The sequence below is a fragment of the Spodoptera frugiperda genome, chromosome 1, assembly GCF_023101765.2.
Source record: "Spodoptera frugiperda isolate SF20-4 chromosome 1, AGI-APGP_CSIRO_Sfru_2.0, whole genome shotgun sequence".
Taxonomy (NCBI): Eukaryota; Metazoa; Arthropoda; class Insecta; order Lepidoptera; family Noctuidae; genus Spodoptera; species Spodoptera frugiperda.
In genome coordinates, this window is record NC_064212.1 from 9963367 (window position 1) to 9987157 (window position 23791).

The 23791-nt window shown below is 38.2% G+C and overlaps 3 protein-coding genes across 7 annotated transcripts in view; 1 reads left to right on the top strand and 2 right to left on the bottom strand.

The window, feature by feature from the left end:
* The window catches only part of LOC118273327 (hydrocephalus-inducing protein-like), a 41797-nt gene extending 34456 nt beyond the window's left edge, over nucleotides 1-7341 (bottom strand). For both annotated transcript variants that reach the window (XM_050695071.1, XM_050695069.1), the window contains exons 1-15: nucleotides 7121-7341; nucleotides 6737-6949; nucleotides 6463-6661; nucleotides 6235-6373; nucleotides 6009-6133; nucleotides 5700-5882; nucleotides 5222-5430; nucleotides 4811-5048; nucleotides 4367-4571; nucleotides 4226-4293; nucleotides 2704-2924; nucleotides 2228-2461; nucleotides 1763-1881; nucleotides 1043-1229; nucleotides 393-542 (exon numbers count right to left, since the gene is read on the bottom strand). In XM_050695071.1, coding sequence (XP_050551028.1) covers nucleotides 393-542; nucleotides 1043-1229; nucleotides 1763-1881; nucleotides 2228-2461; nucleotides 2704-2924; nucleotides 4226-4293; nucleotides 4367-4571; nucleotides 4811-5048; nucleotides 5222-5430; nucleotides 5700-5882; nucleotides 6009-6133; nucleotides 6235-6373; nucleotides 6463-6661; nucleotides 6737-6949; nucleotides 7121-7216 — 2586 coding nt within the window. In that variant the 5' untranslated portion in view covers nucleotides 7217-7341. The remainder of the gene's footprint in view (nucleotides 1-392; nucleotides 543-1042; nucleotides 1230-1762; nucleotides 1882-2227; nucleotides 2462-2703; nucleotides 2925-4225; nucleotides 4294-4366; nucleotides 4572-4810; nucleotides 5049-5221; nucleotides 5431-5699; nucleotides 5883-6008; nucleotides 6134-6234; nucleotides 6374-6462; nucleotides 6662-6736; nucleotides 6950-7120) is intronic.
* Nucleotides 7342-7762: 421 nt separating this feature from the next.
* Nucleotides 7763-19071, top strand: LOC118273037 (E3 ubiquitin-protein ligase lubel). 4 transcript variants are annotated; one of them, XM_035589785.2, is made up of 21 exons: nucleotides 7763-8057; nucleotides 8607-8852; nucleotides 9520-9668; nucleotides 9754-9840; nucleotides 10022-10393; nucleotides 10540-10843; nucleotides 10957-11391; nucleotides 11552-12090; nucleotides 12181-12315; nucleotides 12391-12564; nucleotides 12644-12997; nucleotides 13084-13207; nucleotides 13304-15861; nucleotides 15944-16141; nucleotides 16226-16453; nucleotides 16632-16772; nucleotides 16858-17009; nucleotides 17100-17295; nucleotides 17430-17572; nucleotides 18044-18212; nucleotides 18919-19071. In XM_035589785.2, exons 2-21 carry the CDS (start codon nucleotides 8609-8611, stop codon nucleotides 18946-18948), a joined length of 6732 nt encoding a protein of 2243 aa, XP_035445678.1. In that variant the 5' UTR covers nucleotides 7763-8057; nucleotides 8607-8608; the 3' UTR covers nucleotides 18949-19071. The 4 variants fall into 4 exon arrangements, with proteins under 4 accessions (XP_035445678.1, XP_050553788.1, XP_050553791.1 ...); XM_035589787.2 differs by lacking the exon at nucleotides 18044-18212 and adding an exon at nucleotides 18240-18402 and having other exon boundaries at nucleotides 7764-8057; XM_050697831.1 differs by lacking the exon at nucleotides 18044-18212 and having other exon boundaries at nucleotides 18240-19071.
* On the bottom strand, nucleotides 19059-21682 carry LOC118273038 (pre-mRNA-splicing factor CWC25 homolog). The gene is made up of 4 exons (XM_035589788.2): nucleotides 21385-21682; nucleotides 20981-21187; nucleotides 20246-20533; nucleotides 19059-19988 (listed from the first exon to the last, which is right to left on the bottom strand). The coding sequence occupies exons 1-4, from the start codon at nucleotides 21400-21402 to the stop codon at nucleotides 19128-19130; spliced, it is 1374 nt and encodes a 457-aa protein (XP_035445681.1). The 5' UTR covers nucleotides 21403-21682; the 3' UTR covers nucleotides 19059-19127.
* Nucleotides 21683-23791: the final 2109 nt, after the last annotated feature.

Consider the following 23791-nt stretch of genomic DNA (forward strand, 5'->3'; position numbering starts at 1 on the left):
TTAGTTCTAAATTCGAAAATTCAATAACGATGTTTATAGCTACATAGTTTGGCGAACTCGGCAGTGTATGCTCTCAACGTTTCTGCACCTATGTTTATAATACGGCGTACGAGTGTGCATTCATACCACGCGTGCTGTAAGCCATTAACTCATCATCTAATTTTATTACGACCACCTCCCTCTTGTTCCTTTTGTCTGTACACTTAAATAACGATCTATTTAAAGTCACTTATATGGCATGTGGCAATAGGCTCACCACCACTCACTACATGGGAATAACATAAATTGTGAAAAGTGGGTGTACAGAGTGGCATTACGTGTCATATTGTGCGCCTCTGCCTACCCCTTCGGGGATTAAAGGCGTGACGATGAAAACGATTAACGTTACTTACAATGTCCTTTACTTTCTCTAAATGTATCACCGCTTTGTTCGTGTAAGAGTCAGCATCAATCAAGTATAATGTTAATAATAAATCTACTTCCGACTCGGGCTCGACTGAACCTTCGGTTGGGGATATTTGCCATCTTCCATCTTTATTCAACTGTAATGTTAGACAAGGAGTAGTTTTTGTTTAGTTGTTTTTAATGTATTCTTACTCGTACTAGCTCCGTGAATAAAGGTCTCATTTCGGTTACATCATTAGTAAGAAATGATAATTTTGACATTAAAACAATAGTTCACTTTTGTATAAAATCTTATCTTACTAATATTAAAACTGCGAATATTTGTATGTATGTTGTTACTCAATCACGTCAAAATGGCTGAAGGAATCGGGATGTAATTTGAAACAGGGGTAGGTGTTTTTATCTTTATTAAATTAATAGGAGGGTTTAATCATACAATGAATATGTCACATTCATAGGAATATTAACGTATGGTCTGTAATAACCGGGACCGCGGGAGAAGCCGCTGGCAGAAACAAGTATTGAAATAAATAATAATATAATTAAAGACAAAATGCAAAACATTATATTTGAAAATAGTTGTAGTATATGTCTATGTAATTTATAAACTACATACATAATTTCGTAAACTACTTACCAATGTCGCGGTAAAATTGACGTAAACTGGGGAATCGTTACACAAGGTTAAACATTTTTGTGATTGTGTTAGTAATTTGATTTGTCCCCAATGCAGTGCCAATGGTGAGCAGGTGACAATGGGTCGGACTCCGCAGCCCGTGATGTGACAGATCTCAAATGGTTTCGACAATCCGAATAGGTTCATTCTGTTGATTTTAAAACATTTTCGGTCAAATCAGAAGTAGGTATCACTATCACTACATAGTATAAAACAAAATCGCTTTCTCTGACCCTGTGTTCCTTTGTATGCTTAAATCTTTACAACTAGGCAACGGATTTTAATGTGTTTTTTTTTTGATAGATAGATTGATTTAAGAGAAAGGTTTATATGTATAATACTTGCATAATATCTATAGTGATATGCACCCATGCAAAGCTGGGGCAGGTCGCTAGTTATCTATAAATCTAAACTCTCCATTTATGAATGTTGTATATGCCTCTTAATATAGTTTTAAACATTTTAAGTAGTTACAACTAAGGTGTAAGCTGAATTAAAATTCCTATCCTACAATAAAATCCTTATAGAAATAATTTATAATCCACAGTTTCGCCCAAAACACTCGAAACCTTAATCCATTATATAGGAAACTTTAACATATCTTATAAAATTCAGATAACTAGTTTGCGAAGGGATTTAAGTTGATTGCGTTATATCTAGATATTCTGTTTTAGTACTTACATGACTCCATTCTCTTGTACACCAAGTACACTTGTTCTGATACTTATAGGAAAGGTCAGTGTACTATTTGGTTCAATAAAGCCTTCTTTCGTTTGGAAATATAGTTCCAGAGTTGTATCCTAAAATTATTCACGCATTAGTGATACGTTCATAATGTCAGAGCCTTTGATGCTCATAATGATACAGAAACTAAGTGTATGAATAATAAAAATAAGGTAACTGAATTCACATCTAAACCAAATACGAATATGAAGTTTGTAATATGATATTATTTAAGTCATGTGACCAATATATACAAATAGGCACAAAAGCCTCAAATGCATGGGTTTCGGGTAAGTTCTACAACAAAGAATAGAAAGTTCTATTCTATTTGATAATAGTCTCAACTCAATAAATATAATAATACAACTCTTTTTTCTAAAATGAGATACACGTAAGTAAGTAAGCAGGTATTTTAGATTATACCTCTAATTTTTCCAGCGTGAAATAGCCTCGGAAATTATTAGAATGGACAACAATTTCATTATGATAGGAGAAGTTGAGGAAACAGGCTCGCAGATTGATATCAGCCGCTGGCGTTATCTGAGGCACCATGGCATTGAACATCACTGGGAGCACTATCGGAGGACTGTCTGACTTCTCTAGTTCCAACTCCAGTGACGTTTGGTTGGCTCTTACCAAGTTAGCTGTCAGTGTGACCTGTGTTAATATGTTCTGTTAGGATGACGAATCATCATTGGTTGGCTATTATTTATTTAGACTACGATTGTTCGAACGGTCATAAAGCAAGCGTAAAGCGCAAAGCGTCGCTGATGAACAAGAATCTATAACTAGACCATGAATTTAGTTAGTGTTAGTGTGTCTAATAGCGGTCGAAAACTTATACACTTATACACTTCTGCTTATCCCATCAACAAATAGATAACGTAATATTAACTTACCCGTATTGATATCCTTGACTCAGATTCTATGTAAATTTTACTTGGTTCAATATGAAACTCTCTAGGCCACTGCGGGAGCACCGGCTTTGGATAATCCGTTACTGCATAGTCAATGAGTGTTATGCTACTGATCTCCGGACCATCGGACGAAATCTTCAGAGTCCCGTTAACATCCACCACCGACTCATTGATAACATCCAACTCTATGGTCTTAGGAACACCTGTTAGTAAAAAAAAGTTAAAGATATTTCTTTATTTGCACTTACAGCCAAGTCGTCACATTGTGTCTCTATTAAATTTTTGCCAATTTTTGCATTAAGTTTTGATCTCACATAAGCTATTGCAAGCCATATAAGCTGCCAGGGTTGGCAATGTTTAAAACATTTGTTTTAAACACACGTTTAAAACACTGATTAAAACACTACAAAAGTATGTATCATGTTTAAAACATGATTAAAACTAATTTGTTTTAAACATGTTGAAAACACATAAAAAAAATCTCTATATACTTTTACACTCAAGAAGTTAAAAACCTAATGGTATATTTTTTTTACTAAAGAGTTGGCAACATGGATATTACTAGATGGGATTCCCCTGACTGACAAGCGGTAATGCGGTGAATGAATGTTCATAAAACGCGGGGATTTCCCGGTTCGCTTTTGGTGGACACGTATTTTTTCAACCGACTTCAAAAAAAGGAGGAGGTTTCTCAATTCGACCGTATATATGCTTTTTTTACGTAATTTTGTTCGGCGTTATTAATTAACTATTACAGTGCGTGTATGTGTGCTGTATTATTTGGGAAAAAAATGTGATAACAGGGCGGAAGAAAGACCCGCTTTGGCGGAACTTTATAGAAATTCCAGCTTTTTTATTCATTTTATACATATTTACGTGTTTAAAACAAGATTAAAACATGTTTAAAACAAGTCAATTAAAACAGCAGTGAAGCATTAATAAAAAACATGTTTTTTTTGTTTTTCAATTAAAACATGATGTTTTTTTCTTTATAAAAAAAACATGTTTTTTTTCCAACCCTGTAAGCTGCACTTTTGTACCATACTGGTACATACTACTACAAACTACATAAATTTAAAATTTTAAGTATAGTAGTCGTTGTTACGCCCGTAGTACTTAATATTAATTCCTGCTACGCCCGTAGCACAACACAGCAATCCTTGCTACGCCCGTAGCACAAATCGGTAGTCCTGGCTACGCTCGTAGCACAAAACAGCAATCCTTGCTACGCCCGTAGCACTAAACGGTAGACCTTACTACGTACGTAGCACAAAACAGCAAAGTAGCACTAAATGGCAATCCTTGCTACGCTAGTACCAAGGTCTACAACGTACGTAGAATGTGCTACGAATGACTACGAACCTCTACATAAATTGTGGACCTCGCTACGATTTACTTACATAATTATGATAACCGTGACATATTTTTATAAACGATTGACGTGTCTATATTTTTTTCTATCAATTAAATTGTTGCATCGCAGAGTATATAAACGAAATCTCACCTACGCTAACCTCTCCAAAATCAAGGCATGGGATACTAAAAGTGAGTGATGGATATATTACTTCGCCTCTGAAAATAAAAAAGAAATATTAATGCAAACATATTGATACAATACAACTACGAATAACTGTTGTGCACTTACTTCAAATACAGTTTCAGAACTACATCTGTGTCGCGAATGGCGAAGTTAATTTCTTCAAAGAATGGTCCCTGGCAGGAGTTACAAAATGAGATTACGAAGATTTCCTTGTCCCCAGGTCTCAAGCAGTGCAGTTCTGGAGTACATGATATAGTGCTTCCAAACAGTGGTGGTAAGTCTTTATACAGTATTACTCCATTTATGTGTCCTTAAAAAAAATAACACCAAGATAATTTTATAAATTACCAAACCCGATATATGATTGATCTTTAGGATTTTTATTATCTTTTTAACTATGTTTTTTTTCCGAATTCAATCTAAATTTGAAATAAAACTAATTAAACTAATTAGGATAGGAGAAGGATCGGTTTCTTTAGATCCACGCCAGCAAATATAGCGATTCAATTTTATTTATAAAGATTCTATATTTAAATAAGAAATGAGTACCTTTGTTAATGGCAACAATTTCATAGTTATAAGATTTGTTAATGTAGACGCGGTCCATATCCAGTGTTTCCACATTGAGATATATGGAGGGAGGCAACGACAGGCCGACCAAGTTCAGCGGCACACGGTCCAAGAAACCATCTATATCCAAGTAGGCTGTTGTTTGAAACTCTCCGATTTCTTTCGGACAAAATGTTATAGTTAATTCTGTTGTTTTGTTCGGCCACAACTTTCCTTTCTGCGAATTAATAAATTTTATATAATAAAATCTGCAATAAATCTCAATTAGCCCAAAGGCACATTAAACTGTCGACGACTACTACAAATTAATATGCTATTGTACGATAATAGAAAGTTGTAACGATACATCATCATGTAATAAATTACTATTGCAAAAATCTATGTACTCACTATCGGGTCTATGGAAAAGTGCATATTTTGGAAATGCAGCGATTCATCAGCGACCAGCGCCTGGATCTCATCAAAGAAGATCCGAGTGTACACTCGTTCATGCTCGTTGCTACTGAGGACGTCATACTGCACCAACTTTCTATACTTCGCTGATTCACTTTCTTTCATATCGTAAAATATTGTTGCTAACTTCACTTTTTCTTCGAAATCTAGAAATTAGTTACAACTTTTTTTCAAATCTGTATATAACTTTAAATCAATATATCAATGAAGATTAATTTATTAAATAACTGGTTGAATTCTAAACGCTGTTATAATGTCAATCTCGTGTTTTATAGAACTATTTAACAATCCCCATGATAAATCACTGAAAATATTGATGAATTGGACCAAGATGATGGGGCCAAAGATTAACACATGTGGTCCTGACTGCAAGTTAGTAAAAATACAAGATTTAAAAAACATAAAAAATACGTACCGTATAACACACAATCGTTCTTCATGCACATGTACGTGAGCATGTGATCGGATTTGTTGGTCACCTTGTATGTCTGCTGCCGCATCATAGTGTTGTAAGTGTCAAAGAATCGTACCACTTGTTTCTCCAACTCAACACTCACAGTATGAGTTGTCCCCGTCATCAATATACGGAAGTTTTCTCCTGATAATAAATACGTACGATATAACGTATTTGAATATATTATTACTACACACCATTCATTTCAGAATGACCATCAAAAAGTCTACATATGTATTAAAAAATAAATCACGAATTTATTAATATTACCAGTTTCAAAAAGTGCATTTAATATTCCATGGGCTTCACCCAAGTGCATTGTTTTAAATGACACAGCGATATCAATCTTTTGACCCTTATTTAAATAAGCAGACTTGGGATGAACTGAGAATGGACTGAAAATAATGATTAAACGTAGTATTAATTTTCACAGTACATTATCAAAACATTTTATAATCATTTCACGGTATAATATTGTAATATTTTACTGACGTACCATCTACAATTGAGAGTAAAGCCAGCAGGCACCATGCCAATGTTATGGACACTTATCAACACATGGTTCTCCACTTTCAAGGGAATCTTTGGAATATCTATTTTATCAGGGAAATCGAAAATCGGTCTAGGGCCCATTGCTTGAAAATAATATATAATTAAATATTCAATACAATATGTGTATAAAGCTTTAAAAATATACGATGGTTATAAAAGGTGTTAATTTTACCGATGAGAGGTAAGACGTATTGATCCACATCAGTATTAATGGTCACTCGATGTGTATAGTCCTCAAATTGCACGGGGAGGAAGGTTATAGCAAAAGTCACACTGATCCCTGGCGCTAACCTCGACAACAACTGCCCTCCACAAGGCTTGATAAAGAAATACGAGGACTCTTTGTAAACCAAGTTGACGTAAGTCGGCCCCTGTCAGACACATAATGCTTCATCAGACAAAAGTTACCCAAAATAAAATAGCACAAGAAAAACAATTTTTTTAACCTTGCTTATATTTTTAACAGAAAATTTTGCGACAATTTTATCATTCGGCTTGAAGTTTTGGAACACGAGCAGTTTGGGTGTGAAAGATAACACGACCTTGTTGGGCTTCCTGCCGGCCGGGGTGATCAGGTTCTCTATGTCCATATTATATAAAGTCTGCAGCCGCTCTTGAGTGGACATTTTCATTTCCTTCTCATATTCTGAAGGTATAATCTATTCAAGAAACAAACAATAACATTTTAGGTCCTAATAAGATTGCAGCTATCGGTAACAAGTAGGCAAGGCAAACTAATATAATATTTTTTGAAGATAAGATTTTAACCTCATCAGCTATGAATTTAAAAGTAGTTTTGTTACAACCTAACCACATTAGACTAATATTACCTCGGTTGAACCATCAACCAACTTCTTATTAGCAAGTAAGTGGTATAGTTCCGAAGTAAAATAACCATTTTCTTTGAACTTATGCAATATTTCCATACTGCAATATCAAAACTTCACAATGAAATGCGATCAAAATGACACAACATTGTTTACATAGAAACGGATCAATTTATTTTAAAATAAGTTCGAATATTAAAAGAAAGGAGTTTCCAACTAAAAACACAGAGTCAGAGCCCCAGGTAATAAAATGTACCAGAAACATTTACGAATAAGATGTTTTATCATTAAATCCCTGTTCGCTACAGTCAATAATTTCTGAAACATTGGACACTAGAACTAGAAGCAATTCTGCTGTAAGGAAGTAAAAAACAGGATCTCCTCAGATAAAAATTCTATGTGTACAATACAATCTTATAATCAAAATGTCTCTATAAGAAAGCTACAGTGGATGATAAATAAAACCTGCAACTATTGCAAACATGATTTTAATGATCGTTTTAATGATATCAAAAAAAAACTATGTTTTATCGGCGTTATAAATATTGAGAAACAATTTCGCAAGGTATTTGACTCCGGCTAGAGGGGGCATTGGGATGAGTGCGGAAATAGCAGCGCGTCGTAATTTTAGTAGAATCGGGGCAACGCGGCCGCGGACAGAAATAGAGGCGGCGGCACACGCGTCTTCCCGCTGTCAATTTCGTCCGCATAGGGAGCACGATTAGCAGCCGCCGGCCACTCGAGCCGCGAGGAAAGTGTAGCACGGAGCCGTGCAGCGAGCTGCCGCCGTCGGGGCCAGCCGCCGCGAGTGCAGTGATTACAGTGCGCAGTTGCATACTTATGTAAAATGGCCTATGGAGCTTAAATACAGTGAACAATTAATCTCAGTGACATGACATCGAATTCGGTTTCATTATTACATTAAAGTGTTACTCGTGAGGTAAGATTTAAAAGTTATTTAAATGCGCATATTATAACAACGAATAGGCGCTGTAAAGGTAGAGCATAACCAGATAGTGTTCGCGAATATACACTTACTAATTGTTATTTACATAGAGTGAACACACTTTCGATATTTTGGGATATGAGTGGCGGAATATAGGTCGGCAAGGCGTCAACGACGCGGCAACGCCCGCTCTATCCCGGTCACAGCTGCCGTTTGCAAATGTTAATAATATCTATATAATAGCATCTTAAACAGAGAACCAAACCTGCACTAATTAAAAAGACATTCAAGACTTCATTTAGATAGTCTGGAATAAACAGACGGTGTGAGTAGCCAAGAAAGTTTATATAAGTGGACAGGCATGTAGCGCTGCTGAGGACATTTATAAAGTTTGTAGCCTGTACAAACAAATCTTATTTTACTGACTGTCTGTATCAACTCAACGAAGATCCCAGATAAACTGTTATTGTACGCGTAACAATAACATTCAGTAGTACTCTCTTATACTTTATGTACCCAACCCCCGGTATTATGCACATACAGAAATGCTGAAGGGTCGCGGTCGGGATCCGCGCAACGTGACGTCGTCACCGCCGGCGCACCTCGCGAAAATAATGCGTCCACCCGCATTAGCACGTGGGGCGATGCCCCCGACTACACCAACAGCGATGCATCGGGTGCCACAGACCAGGCCCGAACCTGACTACGAGGTTGTGGAATTTCCAAGCGACCAATACGTCAATGCGAAAATACAGCCGCCGCCACCGCCGCCCCCGCGACCGCCCACAGGTTCGTATAAACACAAATTAATTAACTATATTATGGAGAGGGCACCGAACAAATTATAGCGATAAACGAACATTGTATTTACTTTAAAAATCCTCTACGATACCGTAGCAGTTCAATTGACTTACAGTTGTGCCAAAACATGTGTCAGTTACGATATAAATATAAACAAATTAACGTACAAGTATAAAAAAAAACATATCATCATAATTTTCATTAAGATATTGTTTCTTTGCACTCGTACTAGAAAGTGTACTTTCTTATCATAGGGTATCAAAACATTTTAGATAAAAAAACATAATAATGTGCTCACGCAGATGTAATATAGTAGACAATATGGTTTGAGTGATATTAGTTACATTACTGCTATACATACATAAAGAACTTGTTTGAAATATCAAACTGCAAACACATAATCTAATTCATTCAGCACTCTATGTACAGCAATTTAATTCGAGACCATATTTAATTTTACGTATGTCTTCCAATAATTTATTATTAAACAACACGATTTATAGACGAATCAATCAACAAACTTATCCCACAAAATAAATGAAGATACAAATTAGATACATGCGAAAATCTAAGATATTTTAAGAAAAACAGGCGCCAATTGTTTAAACATTGCATGGTCTACTTTCCCAAATCCTGGTTACATTGACGTTTGTAGGTCACCCGGTCGACGCGGGTGCATCGTGCGGGCTCTGTGGGGGAGGTGGAGCGCGCGTGCGCTGCACTGAATGTGGACGCCGCGCACTGTGTGCCTCCTGCGACGACATGTATCATCGACACCCCAAAAGGAGACATCATCAGCGACAGGTCAGAAGCAACTTCTAATAAAGGACGAATTGAAATTATAGACGTTTCTAAACAATTTCATAACAATTAAAACGTTGTATCGTAGGCTCTATCGGCAACACAGTTACGTGAGGAAAGGCCGCCGCTACCGCCGAAGGCAGCGCCTCCAGTGCCACCGCCGCGCAAACACAAGGTATAGTTGACATTATTTTAACATCACTCTAGATTATCTTCTCATCAACAGCCTAAAGACGTCCATTGCTGGACAAAGGCCTGTCCTTTAGTAATCCACGTCGAACGACAGCTCGCCACCACGCATCTGTTGCTTGATTATATTACCTTATTATTAATGAATTACATCTCTGAATGTACAGATATGCGGCGATAGAATGAGTGCTAGTCCGAAACCTCCGACCGTATTAGACCAAAGAAGAGCTACCCTCAGTTCTCCTCATCATGCGGCTATGATGATGGGAGCACACAGCCCGGGATCGCCTGTGCCACCTGCCCATCTCATTCAAGCACCCCAACATCATCAACAGATGCCTTTACATCTACAAACTAAAATGACTACAACACCCACGCCTAACCACCTCGGAAGCATGCCATTTCTTCCGACAAATATGCATATGGCTACGGGTCATCATGCCGCAGTGCCAGGGCAGTCCAACACACTGTCTCATATGAATACAGCTTGGAATCGCCCTCGTGGATCATTACAAGGATTTAGCGGGCATCCGAACATGGTAATTATTTTTTTTAATAGCTAATATTTTACTTTATAAATAAAACAAAACAAACAATTTTTAAGTAAAATAATCATAGTATAATATAGAATAAAGAACTAGCACAGTATAGAATAAATAAATACAGACACGATAATTAATTTTAGCACGTGCCAACTGAACAGTGGGATAATCCCGACAACATGGCGCCCACAATGCAAAATTGGGGTCGGCCTCTACGTCGTGGTGCATCTGTTCTCGAACTGGGTGGCGGCGGGTCTGCTAGTTGCGCGGGCTGCGCTCATTGCGCCCCAGTTCCATGGCGGTACGGCAGCTGTGCCAGTCTCGACCACCCCTGGGCAAACACTAACCCTGGGTGGGCGCCTACATGTTGCCCGCCTGGCCATCCTACTCACGGCGTACAGCCGCATCCACATCTGCCACCACAAACACCCCAACCTTATCGTAGAGGTAGGTATATCTACGTAAAGTAACTATGTTGTAGTTATATCATGGAAATGAGTACAAACGCTAGCTCACAACGCTCTCAAAATATTTAACGTATAAATGTGTATATATTTCAGCTGACAGCCGTGCAGTATCTCGGGCTGCGTCTCGTGCTGGTTCACGTGCAGCCTCTCCGGCTATGAGCGTGCGGTCTCGCACGTCTCGACGCATGAAGCATCGTACACCATCGCCGCCACCATTGCCATCAAGTGACGCTGACTCGGAAAGTGAAAGTGAGAGTGATCATGGCCCGCCCAGTAAAACACAAGAAAAAGAAGAAGATTCTCTTGGGCCTGCTCCTCCACCGCCTAACTCCTCCTGGCAATGTGAGCACTGCACTTTCGTCAATGAACCCGGTGTACGAGTTTGTGCTATCTGCTGCCGCACTCCCGTTTCAGTGCCTAAAACTGTAAATACGAAGGAGCTTAGCGAAAATGTGGAAAGACTGAAAATCACTCATAAACAATCTCCCTCACCAGTGCGCACTACTGAGGAGCCCCGGTATGATCGTGGTCAGTATGATTTAAATTATTCTGCATAGTTATAATTGGATAACTGTTTATGTCCGTTCTTTAACCTTTTAAGTTGATAAAAGGTTTCTCTCTTTGTTATTCCAAAAAATACACAAATTAGTTAATATAATTAAAAAAGAAAAATTACATTAATTTTCAGAGGTAGAAAAACCTAAAACAAAATCGAAGAAAGAACGTACTTCTACTGGCTGTGGGCCATCGCCGCCTCGAGAAGGTAACGCTGCAAAAAAGCAAATAAACCGACTTGTTACGCCGACTAGGGAATCAAGTGCTAACAACCACGATGACAAGGTACAAGGAAGACATGATATGGGAGTCGGGCCGTCGCCACCCCGGGAAGTTAGAAATGGTACAAAACATATGGACATGAGCACAGAGATATCACCTCCACGAGACACAAATAAAACGATGAGAGTTTCCCCATATCGCGACAGCAGACAATCACCACGACCAGAAGTCCCCAAGAGACACAGTATATCTGTAGGACCTTCACCGCCCCGAGACAATGCTTATGTTAACGCACCGCTCAAACAACATTCAACAAATACCCAAAAAAAGTCCACTGGTACGTCTCCACCGCGAGACGCCAATGAACGACAATATCCATCACCAGCCACCAATAAAACCAATGTATCGAACACCGGTACATCACCACCTCCACAAAGTATCTCTACGCAGGTAATAATCAAATACGGAAAAAGTCATTTGCAAAATTTGGAATACATTTTAGATTTTAGGCTTTGTTTATTTATTCTACTTCTTTTCTAGACATACGAAGTACCGAATACTAACGCATGGGAACGAGCATCATCTGTGTCCCGGTCGCGGCCACGCCGACGGTTTCGTGACGAAGCCAGAAGAGAGAGATCTCAAAGTAGACATTCCATGTCTAGCGATACCCGTGTAAGTTGACTAGATAAACAAGGTACCTAGTTTCTACTTTTTTGAAATTAACATTAATCTTCATATTATATGTAGGAAAGCGACCGAAGTATCCGCACTGCTGGTCCAGGCAACAGGTGGGATTGGCGTGAACGTGACAGTAGCCCTGGAGGTGAATGGGGAGATAGTTATAATCGACTATCTCGTCGCGCATCACATTTAGACCTCCGTCGTAGTCGCCCTAACCGACGGTCGTATTATGGTTCGGAGGTAAATAAATACCAAAATTATAGTTTTTCGAAAAATTGAAATATTTAGAAACAACAACGAACTACATTATACCTTTCAGGCAGCATCTCCAGAACGTCAGTCGAGTAGGGCAATTTCACTTGAAGCACTGGCAGGAACCGGCGCTAAACGAGAAGCAGAAAGAGGAATAGAGTTGGCTCAAATGATGGCTGAAGCTGAACGGCTAGGTTTTAGTGCTGCTGAAGTGCAAGCAGCGCTAACACAAAGTCCAGCATCGCCATTGTCTTGGTTGCGAGAACGTTGGCCGAGCCTTTGTGCGGGCGTGCGTGCTGCGGCGGCACGTCTAGCGCCAAACGCTGCTATCTCAGAGTTAGAAGCCAGAGCCGCTCTCGCTAGACATAGAGGAGCTATGTGGCCAGCTGTGACAGAATGTGTGGAAAGACATAAACGACAAGTAAGTTCCCACACCTAAAACATTTTAAGCATTCTGGTAAAACGTCAAGTAATGCTATTTTTAATACTTCAATGACATTCTTTCAGACGGAGATTGTGGGCGTCGGAGAAGAAGGCAGGTTACGCGGGCATGTTTGGGGATCCCCCGTCGGCGTAGACGACGACGCAGCTCCTCCTCGCTCTTCATCCCGCCACTCTCACCGCATGCGCGGTAATCTCAAACGAACCACAAACCAATAAAATTATCATTGCATTACAAGATCACACCATCATCGTACCACGTCATAACCTTCACTTTACATTTCAGCAGAAGATAGTTCAGATGAGTTTGAAGCACCGACACCGCCTAGATTCCAAGATGACGACTGGATGTACTTACCACTGAACGTTAATATAAATGATTACGAAAGAGAAGCCAACTATTTAGAAAACAATGCTATGGACCAGGTCCCGGTCGAAAATAATGATGATGTGGCAAAAAAACTAAAAATGCTGCTTCAAGAAGCCGGAGTTCCTGTAATTGATGAAAAACTGCTTCTACAAGGGCTGCTTGCAGGCAAACCTCTGTTTGAACCTCAAGTTAATGCTAGTGCTAGTCCAAAGCCACAATCAATAGATTTAGATCAATCTGAAAATGATTTCATAGATGCCTATAATGCATTGACGAGATCAAGTCCATTACCAAATATAAATAAAACCACAAATAATACTGAAATGTTTAATGGTAACCAATTATTTTCTCAAAATGATTCAAAAAACGAAGAAATTATGAATGGAACAACAAACGGTGGAATAGAGGTGGAAAATGAAATTACGAATCAAAATACACAATTCCAAACGAATTCAAATCAAATCACAAAAATAGATAATAATCAACCACCAAAAGTTAACCAAAATAACAAATTACCAACAAAAAGCGACCAAAATGAAAAAATAATCGTAGACAAAGGAAAAACCAGTAGCAATGAACCTACTCAATTAATAAACTCATCAGCTAACAATATCAATTTAAATGCTCAAAACTTAAATAAAAATGAAAATTCAATTGCAAGTAATACTAGCCACTTGCAGAAAAATCATAAATCTGAAGAAAATATGTCAGATCGATTCAATCAGCGACAAATCGATGAGAAATCCAATCTTAATGATATTGTTGATAACACACAAAGGCTCATTCAACAAATGAAAGAAGAAATTAATTCAGATATAAATTCTATTGACGGTAGAACTATGTCACATAGTGAAGGGGAAACTAGCACCGATGAAACAAACGATGAGCAAGAATCCAGCTATAGTGATACTGAAGAAAGAACAGAAAATATGACTTCCGATGAAAAAGAAATGACAAGTTCTGAAGATGAAGGTCCTTCTGAAGATGAAGGTCTTTCTGAAAAGCAACAGGCTATGCAGAGAGATGCATATCATATGACAAGTTCTGAAGAAAATGACAATTTTGAAGAAGCCTTGGATCATGTAGAAAATCAGTTAGAAGACTTTAAACATGCCAATATAGAAATGCTAGATTCTATAGCTCGTACTTTACAAGAAGAACATACTTTTACTGTTGAAAGAGATAAAGCACCGAAAAACGACGCTCCAAGGCCCTTAAGAAAAGAAGATGTGAATAATAATGTGTTTGTTGCTGTTAACAGTTTTGAGGAGATTTATGAAGAACTAAGTACACAAAACAATGTCGATAAAAACATCAGCAATAACAGTCAATTAAATTCAAACGCGGAAGAGGTCGTGATACCCAAAAACATTGAAGTATTTCCAAGAGAGGCTGTTATTTTCTCTGTAATGCAAGCTATCGCTCCAACTAAATTAGTCATGTCTGAAAATGTGCTTCCCGTTTTAAATGCTAAATTAGAAACTGTTCAAGAAACAGAAATTTCGAATTCCAGTCCTAATGATGTTTCGTTACAACAACAGACTAATGAAGAACTTACATCCAATTCAGATGAACAAGTAGTTGAACAAGAATCCTTATCTGCAGAAATAGAAATACAACCTGTATTAGATCAGGCCGAATTTCTAGAAACCACAACCGAACCTCCTGATAACCATCCTGTTGAAATATTTACTTCAGAAGAACCTCAGCCATCACTCCCAGATACTCATGAACATATAGAACCAGAACCATTAAATATAAGTGAAAATAATAGCAATAATGTAAACTCCATAAATGATACTCCCATAAGTTTAGAGGAAGCTGATAGTGGTCAAAATGTTGAATCTGAACAGATTCCAACTAATTCATCAAATGATAACAGTATTAATAAAAACACCATAGCTAGTAAGTCTAACATACCTAAGCTAGTAAGAATCATACCTAATAACAAAATAAAGAATGATAAAAATTCTCCTAAATTAATCGTTTCGAAAGTCCCAGTGCGTCGAACATCGATTAAACAATATCCCGCACCTGCTCCGCCTAAATCTCATTTTGGTAATATTCAAAGTGGCCATGTTAAACAATTGCAAGCTAAAGTGTTTAATAACAAAACAGCCAAACCTACGAACCCTACACCATCAGAGACAATAGACGTAAAACCATCTACTTCAACAATGAGTAAGAAAAAGCCTGCGCCACCTCCGCCTATACAAATGAAACAAGAGAAACAGCCCTCGCCGTCTAAGGTAGTAACAACGCCAAAGGAAAAGAAACCATTTTTCAGAGAAACTTGTCGAACAGAAGACGAATGGACCGATAGTGACTCGGATGAGTCACAGGTGCAAATTGTAAGGCCAGTTGAAGAACCCAAACAATCACCACCATCACCACCTCCGCCTATTACAATGCGACGAGTTTCAGGTCAAATCATAGATTTAGCTAAAATAAGGCTTCCAGAAGGCTCACCTGAGGTTAGTAATTTTTTAAACCACAACTTAAGAAGCCGATGTGTCCATTGACCAGACCATTTGTCATTTAATTTATAACTTTCAGAGACAAGCACGAATGCTATTAGCAGAAGGTGCAACAGAAACTTGGGAGCAAGCACAGCTCGCCGTGGAACTCGTATCCCGCGGAGCCGACCCACCGGCGGCCCTTTTAGCTGCACTCGAATGCGTTGACTTATCATCTGCTCTCGCTTATTTATACCAAGACTGTGAACTTTGTGCATCTCGACTTCCGGAACATGAAGTAAGTTTCACGTACTCGAAATAATACATAATTATACATTCCTGTTATTATAATTGGTATCTGAAACACCTCTTCAATTTTCAGATGGTTTCAATGTTGCGTTGTACCCACCGATGCTGTCGTGAATGCGCACATCATTATTTCACTGTACAAATAACAGAACGAAGTATCGCAGACTGCGTCTGTCCGTACTGCAAGCTTCCAGAACTGGAAAGTCTACCTGAAGATGCTTGGCTTGAGTATTTTGCACACTTGGATATACTTTTAAAAACCCTGCTTGAAGTAGATGTGCACGAGTTGTTTCAAAGAAAGGTATATAAATATCAATTACTGAGTAGGTTTTCATTTAATGTTTTATTATACTTCGATCAACTATAACTAACGTTTAATAAAATATTTTCAATGTTTAAAAATAAGAACGATACGAGACATTTAATATTTAGTTATATACTTAACGATTATTTTTAAACACCCACGTGCTTGGTTACAGTTACGAGACCGCACCTTAGCTCGTGATCCGAACTTCAGGTGGTGTATGGAATGTTCTTCAGGGTTTTTCGTACATCCTAAACAAAAGAAAATACGTTGTCCGGAATGTCGATCAATAAGTTGCGCTAGTTGTAGAAAACCGGTAAGATATTTACGTTTTTGTTCAAATCGCTATGGTCTTTGCAGAAAAAAATATAAACCTTAACATTTATCTTATGTTTATTCAGTGGAATTCAAATCACGAAGGTTTAACTTGTGAGCAATATACTGCGTGGCTGGAGGACAACGATCCGGAACGTTCGTTGACGGCGATACAGCAACATTTACGGGACAATGGCCTCGAATGTCCACGGTGTCACTTTAAATACTCCTTGTCTAGGTAAATATCCGCATGTTGTTAGTTTTTATAATTTTATTAAGAACACTCATAGATGAAGTACTTATCTACTGGTAATTTAACGTTTTTCAGAGGAGGTTGTATGCACTTCACTTGTACACAATGCAAATATGAATTCTGCTATGGCTGCGGGAAGCCATTCACAATGGGCGCACGGTGCGGCCTAAGTGACTACTGTGCCAAGTTGGGACTTCACGCACATCATCCTAGAAACTGCCTGTTTTATTTAAGAGACAAAGAGCCACATGAATTACAAACTTTACTTCAGGTAATGTCTGCTAACACATTATCTAATAATACCGATTTAAATAAATGGCCTGCATAGGGCTAATAAAAAAATCATGACATACATTACATGTACCTATCGTTTTACTATGTAAGTGCATTATGATAATTCTTCAGATGAACAACGTGACATATGAGACAAATGCATCAGAGGGTAGTACAGGGCGATGCCCGGTGCAGTTACAACGAGAGACCCCGACGGGGCTCGTCGACGGGACATGTGGAAGTGAAGCACCCGCTAACTATGCGGGGCTCTGCAAGTGAGTGTCAAATTATTAGGTATAGTCGTAAATGTATAATCTTGATGACAAACAACGAATTCCATGTTACACACGCCCTCGATCACGACGAGAATGGCCCGCAAGCAACACCAAGCATGATGAAAATATACCTAGGTTTCTAGTACCTAAATAAAATCAATTTATAAATAACTAGGTACCTCCCCTAACAACTGATAAAAGTTGAAATAATTCGTTATATGGCATATGCTATCTAATATTAAGCTACCAATCTACTAATATTTCAATTCACTACAAATATAGTTAGTTGGTAAGGTACATAACAATGAGGATCTACCCCTACGCCCTACTCATATGAGATTAATAAAAAAATCAACAATGTAGCGTGACCCCTTAAGCAGGTACATAGGTACCTATAAATAGATAGTCCAACGTGTGACGATGTCGGTCGTGCGTGGCGAGCGAAGCGGTGAGTGAGGCATGTGCTTGCAGGAACCATTACCTGGAATACCTGAGTCGGTCGGTCCGCCGTTGCAACATCGACCCGCTACCGATCCTGGGAATAGATGACCTGGAGACGTTGGTGCGGCGAGCCGCGTTCCGGCTACCGCCTCGCCCCTACGGCTCGCTAGACGGCCTCTACAAGCGCGCCCTCGTCGAGGTGTGTTGACACACGCTATACTTACAGGGCGCACTACGTGGAGTACCTGGCGGGGCTGGCGCGCGGGCTCGACCCCATCCCCATCATGGACGTGAGCGAGCTCGTGGCCGAGCTGCGCCGCCGCGCGCTGCCGCTGCCCGAGCGCGGTCCATGGGACACTGACCCCATCTATGCCGGGATGTGTGCCGAGGTACAGGCACCGCGTGCCTCGAGTAACCATGGACATACAAGACTGTCTAATTACTACTTACAACATTCGTCAAAGTACCACCTTCATTCTTCTACATAATTATTATGTGTCAATACATATGGTCAAACGCATTATGTTAACACTTATTTACCAATACTTATTAGTAGTTATAAGAAAGTTAATACCCCTTGTTTTGTAGGTATAATCGTAAATGAACGGTTAACTCTGCACCTGATGCTCTATGTTATAAAAGTGACTAACTGCTGTTCACAAAGTCATAATATTTATCATCATACATATTTCGTTTCTAGCAAACTAAAAGTAAGTACCAAGGTATGTGGTTAAGAGCCATGGAGATGAGAATTTCTTTCCGAGGTTAGGAAACTTTTGTGTTAGGAACTGTTATATACACGATTCTCGAAATTGGAGTAAGGATATCTCTATCACAAGACTTCAAATCTAATCCATAATCACAGTTTGTTTCGATTATATTAATTGATTATTAATTTGTTACAGATTGTGAAAGAAAAGATACCACTGGATTGACAGGACATGAAACAATTAATTGCGTCGGTTGCTTTAAACTAAATGGATTAATATTGCTGAGCCCATAATAAATTATTACTACATTATAAATAATATTAAAATAAAAGTAATTTAAAGTGATTATTTCATTTATTTTTCTTATTAAGTATATAAAATTATCGTCATTCTTTCTTTGTCGGTTATCGGCGCGCGAAATGTTCATTCATATGACGTTTGTCGCGCTGTATGTAATGCCTGTTGGAGTGGATGCGGCTCTCGAGCGAGGTGGGCAGCGCGCGCGCCTCCCGCTGCGTGGAGCGCGGGCCGCGCGCCGCCTGCTCGTCCGCCACCTCGGCCGCGCGCTGCTCGGCCACGCGCCGCCCGCGCTGGATCTCCCGTTCAGCTCCAGCCGCCGCCATTTCTGCTAATTTCGCAGCTCTCTCTTCTTCGCTCATGCCACCGCGTCTCTTATTGTCTCTGTGACTTACTTCTTTAATACGTTTTTCTCTATCAGTAGAATCTGGACGTCTTTCAGATCGACTATAACTTTTTTTGTCGTAATAGCGTGATTTCCTATCATCAGTCTCCTGTTCATGCCTTTCAGAAGCATCCTTTTTCCGTTTCTTAGAGACAACTTCATTATCGGAGTCCTCAGAACTTTTCCTTTTTCTATATTCTTTATCACGACTATGGCGTTCAGGTGATTTCTCACGACTTTGGTGTTCAGACGATTTCTTACTACTATGCGCCTGCTTTACCTTGGACTTTTTCTTTGATGATTTATCTTCCTCACTATCACTACTATCTGAAGAATATTTACTTTCTTTCTTTTTCTTCTTCTTTTGTTTTGCCTTCTTTTTCTTCTTTTTATTCTTTTTCTTACGTTCTGGAGATGAATCAGATTCAGAGGATTCAGAAGAATCAGAAGAATGTAAAAGAGTTGCCAAATCTATATCCTTCTTTCCACCTAATGCATTAAGTTTGGCAGCCAAAAGATCGTCAAGGCTCTTCTTGGCTTTCTTTTTATGTGTTTTCTTAGATTTGACTTCCTTTTTTGATTCCTATAAAAGACATATATTCTTGATTAACTGCCTATTAAGTCAACTAAACAATTTAGTATAAAACTAAGAATATCAACATTCATTCAGTACAAAGACAGTAACCAATGAGCAGATATTGAGCTGACCAATGGTTACAAGATATTACACAATTATTAAAAAAAAGCATAAAATATAATAGTACTGTCTCCATACTGAGTCAATCTTTTATTTTCATACATAACCTCATGATAAAATTATGGATTCAGATCTGGACATACCTGTTCTTTTTTAAGTAACTCCGTTAAACGGCGACGTTGCAAAGGATTATTCAGTAGGGCTGCACGAGCAGCTCGCTCACGTTCTTTAATCAAGAGCAAGGGATCTTCACGAATTTTCCGGGACATATCTACTTGTGCATCTCCAGCCGTTGTCAACATGCTAGAGCCAACTACTCTGCGAGACACGGCTGGTATCGCATCTTGTTCTAACTTATCTGAGTGCTCAGCATTTTTATCAATTGACTTCCCAAGTAAGTATGCTTCTTCATCCACTTTCTTATCAGGTTTCTGAAAAAAATCACATAATTGTTATAAAATGGCTGCAAAACATTATTAGTTATTGCACAAAAGACCTGATCAATTAAATCTGCAAACAGATAATAGATAAGCTCCCAAAATACAACATTAGAAGCCCAAGATTTCTTTAAAATATGGCCTGAACTTGACGGTTACATAGACTTTTACTCTTTTAGGCACTGGTCAATAAATACTATTTAGATTTAAACAAATAAAGAAAATAATTTTATTTTAAGAGAAACTATTAATTCATATGATAGAACAACTGAACTCTGAAATCAAGCTATAGTATTTGCTGTTGTAACTAGTAATATGTTTCTAACTTTGAAACAAGAGTACAATATTTTATTTAATGCACCCCATTTCATATTGACGCAGCCAAAATCAATAGATTAACACTACTCACAACCAGTAGAGTAAAAATACAAGAGTTCCTACATCATACATCCAGGACAATCGGTCGTCATTATTAGTGGCAGCGCTGTTGTTCTTCATGAGGCCCTTCAGTTCAGCTCTGTCCCGCTCCTCAGCTCGCTCGCGCTGTAGCTCCACCATCCGTTTCTTCTCCTCAGCCGCAGCCTGTTCTGCCTTCCAAACACGTTCCTGATTCTTCATCGTATTTGGATGCCATGACTTTTTTGAATTCTATAAAATATAAAACTTATATGTTAATTCGCAGGTGTAATATACTTTAAATCTACTAGATTAATTGTTTTAAAAAAACTTTTATGTTAATATTTTGATGTTTAAATGGCATGCTGATAGCGCTTAGCAAGGGCTAATATTATTGTGTTTAGATATGACAAATGTATTAGAACTATTAGAAGTAAAGTAAAGCTTACCAAATCTCCACCTCCCATTGTAAAATAATTCTATAATTCCAAATAAACTAAAAATGCTGGTAAAGATTAGAGTTCACCTAGCAAGTGTTGTGTGATACATAACAATCACAATGAATGTCCCATCACTTATACTAAGACAACCCCATTATGGCCAGCATATACACCTTATATAAGTTTGAGTTCTAATGACTTAAACATTGAAAAATCGCGTACCGTTTCTTTTATAATTACCAAAATACAAAATAAAACCACACACCAATAAAACTAAACCATTGACAAGAAAAACAATCTGTCAAGCAATAAACTGTCAACTGTCAGGTCAGTCTAATATTTTTGACACTGACAGCAGTAATTATAGTTTAGTTCGTAGTTTTACAAACAGATGTCGTTGCGTACCATGTAAATCTCTACGGGGAAACGCTTGGTTGTGTATTTTAATCATCATTATACGCAAAGTGTCCCGTGGTTGCAATACCACTATAAGTTTCAAATCCAATTCGTCTGATAAAAGACACACGACATACTAGGTAGTGTCGTGTCGCGTGGGTCACGAAATACTTGCAGTTAGAAATTTTTACTCGAATGTTTATCCAAAAAGTGGATAAACGCCCAGTGTTCGCTCATTTTTAATTCATTTAATATGAAAGATGAGAATTAAAGATTATGGTTATAAACATGATGTCCGATCTACAGGTAGGTACTTGCAGCCGATTTGTGGCCATAGCGCGGCGCGACACGACACGTTGCGCTACACTAATATATTTCGGCCAGTAGCAGAAAACTGCCAGTATTAAAAAACAAACGTAACAAATTATGTAGTGAAACAAATAACAACAATAATATATGCGAGCTGGGCGTCCAATCCGGGAAAATCGACTTAAGGTCAAAACACACCTAACGAGTATAGCTACGGCCCCTGGTCGACTCCGGCAATGCGCCGGCCTGGTTTTCAATTGTGGCTACCGCTAGCTAGCTCCCTGCGTTCTGCGTACGGCGATCTGCAAAGCGCGATCCGACGATGTTTCACTTGAAGCATTATCCAATAGAAGCATTATCGAAATACCAATAACAGAACCTATTCAATAGATTTTTTTTTCACATTATTATACGAACTTTCGATATGGAAAAGGAGTTGGAACGGAGTGTTTTAGTCATAAAGAGAGATAATCAAGAGTCATCAAGAGTGACACTCCGAATGGCCATTTTGATGATTTACCATCTAAACTACTATTTTTTACATTAGGATCTTGACTAGGCCAATGACAGTAAAATGTATACACTCACGGGTACACATCAAGTTATACGAAATCAGTCTATCCTGGTCTCAGTTAACCTTTTCCTCTCAGTATCCGCAACGATCTGTTTATATTAATTTGCATAGCTTAGCGTAGCCGTGTGTTCAAGTATATTGTAAAATAATTTGTCAGCGTCATATTGTAGTGTCAGTGTCAGTATACCCTGGCCGTGCCGTCAGTTGAGGGTGTTTTCAAGGCCATGTAGCCTGCGAGAGCAGCGAGAGAGTTCGTTCGCTTTTACTTTCCTACAATCGATAGAGAATAGAGGGAAAATGCTCCACGCGTCCACGAGTTGCGCACACCGATAAAGCGATGCTTAACCTAGTTCGTATATATGTATAAGTACATTGTATTCTTCAGGATTAGATTGTATACCTATACATACTTAAGTTATAATTTGTTATTGTTTTTTGTTTTGATATCTCTAAATAGGTAAAGTTACGTAGATAAAATTTTAGAATACTACATTTAGGTAGGTACTTTTAATTATCTATCTTCTGATTCGTGACGAATAAGATATATATTATGTATACTACGCATAGGTTTGTTAAGTACTATTTTTGTAAATGAATCAAAATATAATATACGTCACGGCTCAACATTATGATTAAATAAAATATACCTATACTTGCGTACCTATATTTACGTATTAATATATTAATATTAACTAGCTGGCCCGGCAATATTCGTACCGCTTCAATAATTTTTCTCTCACCTTTTTAACCTTCCCTGGACTTCCACAAATAATTTAAGACCAAAATTTGCCGCATCGAGCCTTTATCAAGTTTTAGTGAGACTAACGAACAGCAATAGAATTTTTATGTATAGATATTTATTTAATTCCACAAACATAATGTATCAACAACATATTTTTTTATCGTTTAAAAACCTATCTGTATTTACCATTATAGGTTACCACAGCTCAAGTATAATAATATCGAATCATCCCTTGAAACTAAAATAATCAAATATTTGCAGTTTTTTTTTTTTTTTGTTGTATTGTCACTGACTCGATATCGATAATAAAATCGTAACAATGTTAAACTAATAAATTCTCACCTTTAATGTCATAAAGATAAGGTTCAAAATCTGTTAAAGAAATATAAAAGACA

Coding starts and splice junctions, on each gene's coding strand:
- LOC118273038 (XM_035589788.2), bottom strand. Junction 20,534..20,980: donor GATTGTCCTGGATGTATGAT/GTAGGAACTCTT, acceptor GATTTTTTTCAG/AAACCTGATAAGAAAGTGGA. Junction 19,989..20,245: donor AGTTACTTAAAAAAGAACAG/GTATGTCCAGAT, acceptor TGTCTTTTATAG/GAATCAAAAAAGGAAGTCAA.
- LOC118273037 (XM_050697831.1), top strand. CDS start 8,609: ATGCTGAAGGGTCGCGGTCGGGATCCGCGCAACGTGACGTCGTCACCG. Junction 9,669..9,753: donor GGAGACATCATCAGCGACAG/GTCAGAAGCAAC, acceptor GTTGTATCGTAG/GCTCTATCGGCAACACAGTT. Junction 13,208..13,303: donor CCACTCTCACCGCATGCGCG/GTAATCTCAAAC, acceptor TTTACATTTCAG/CAGAAGATAGTTCAGATGAG.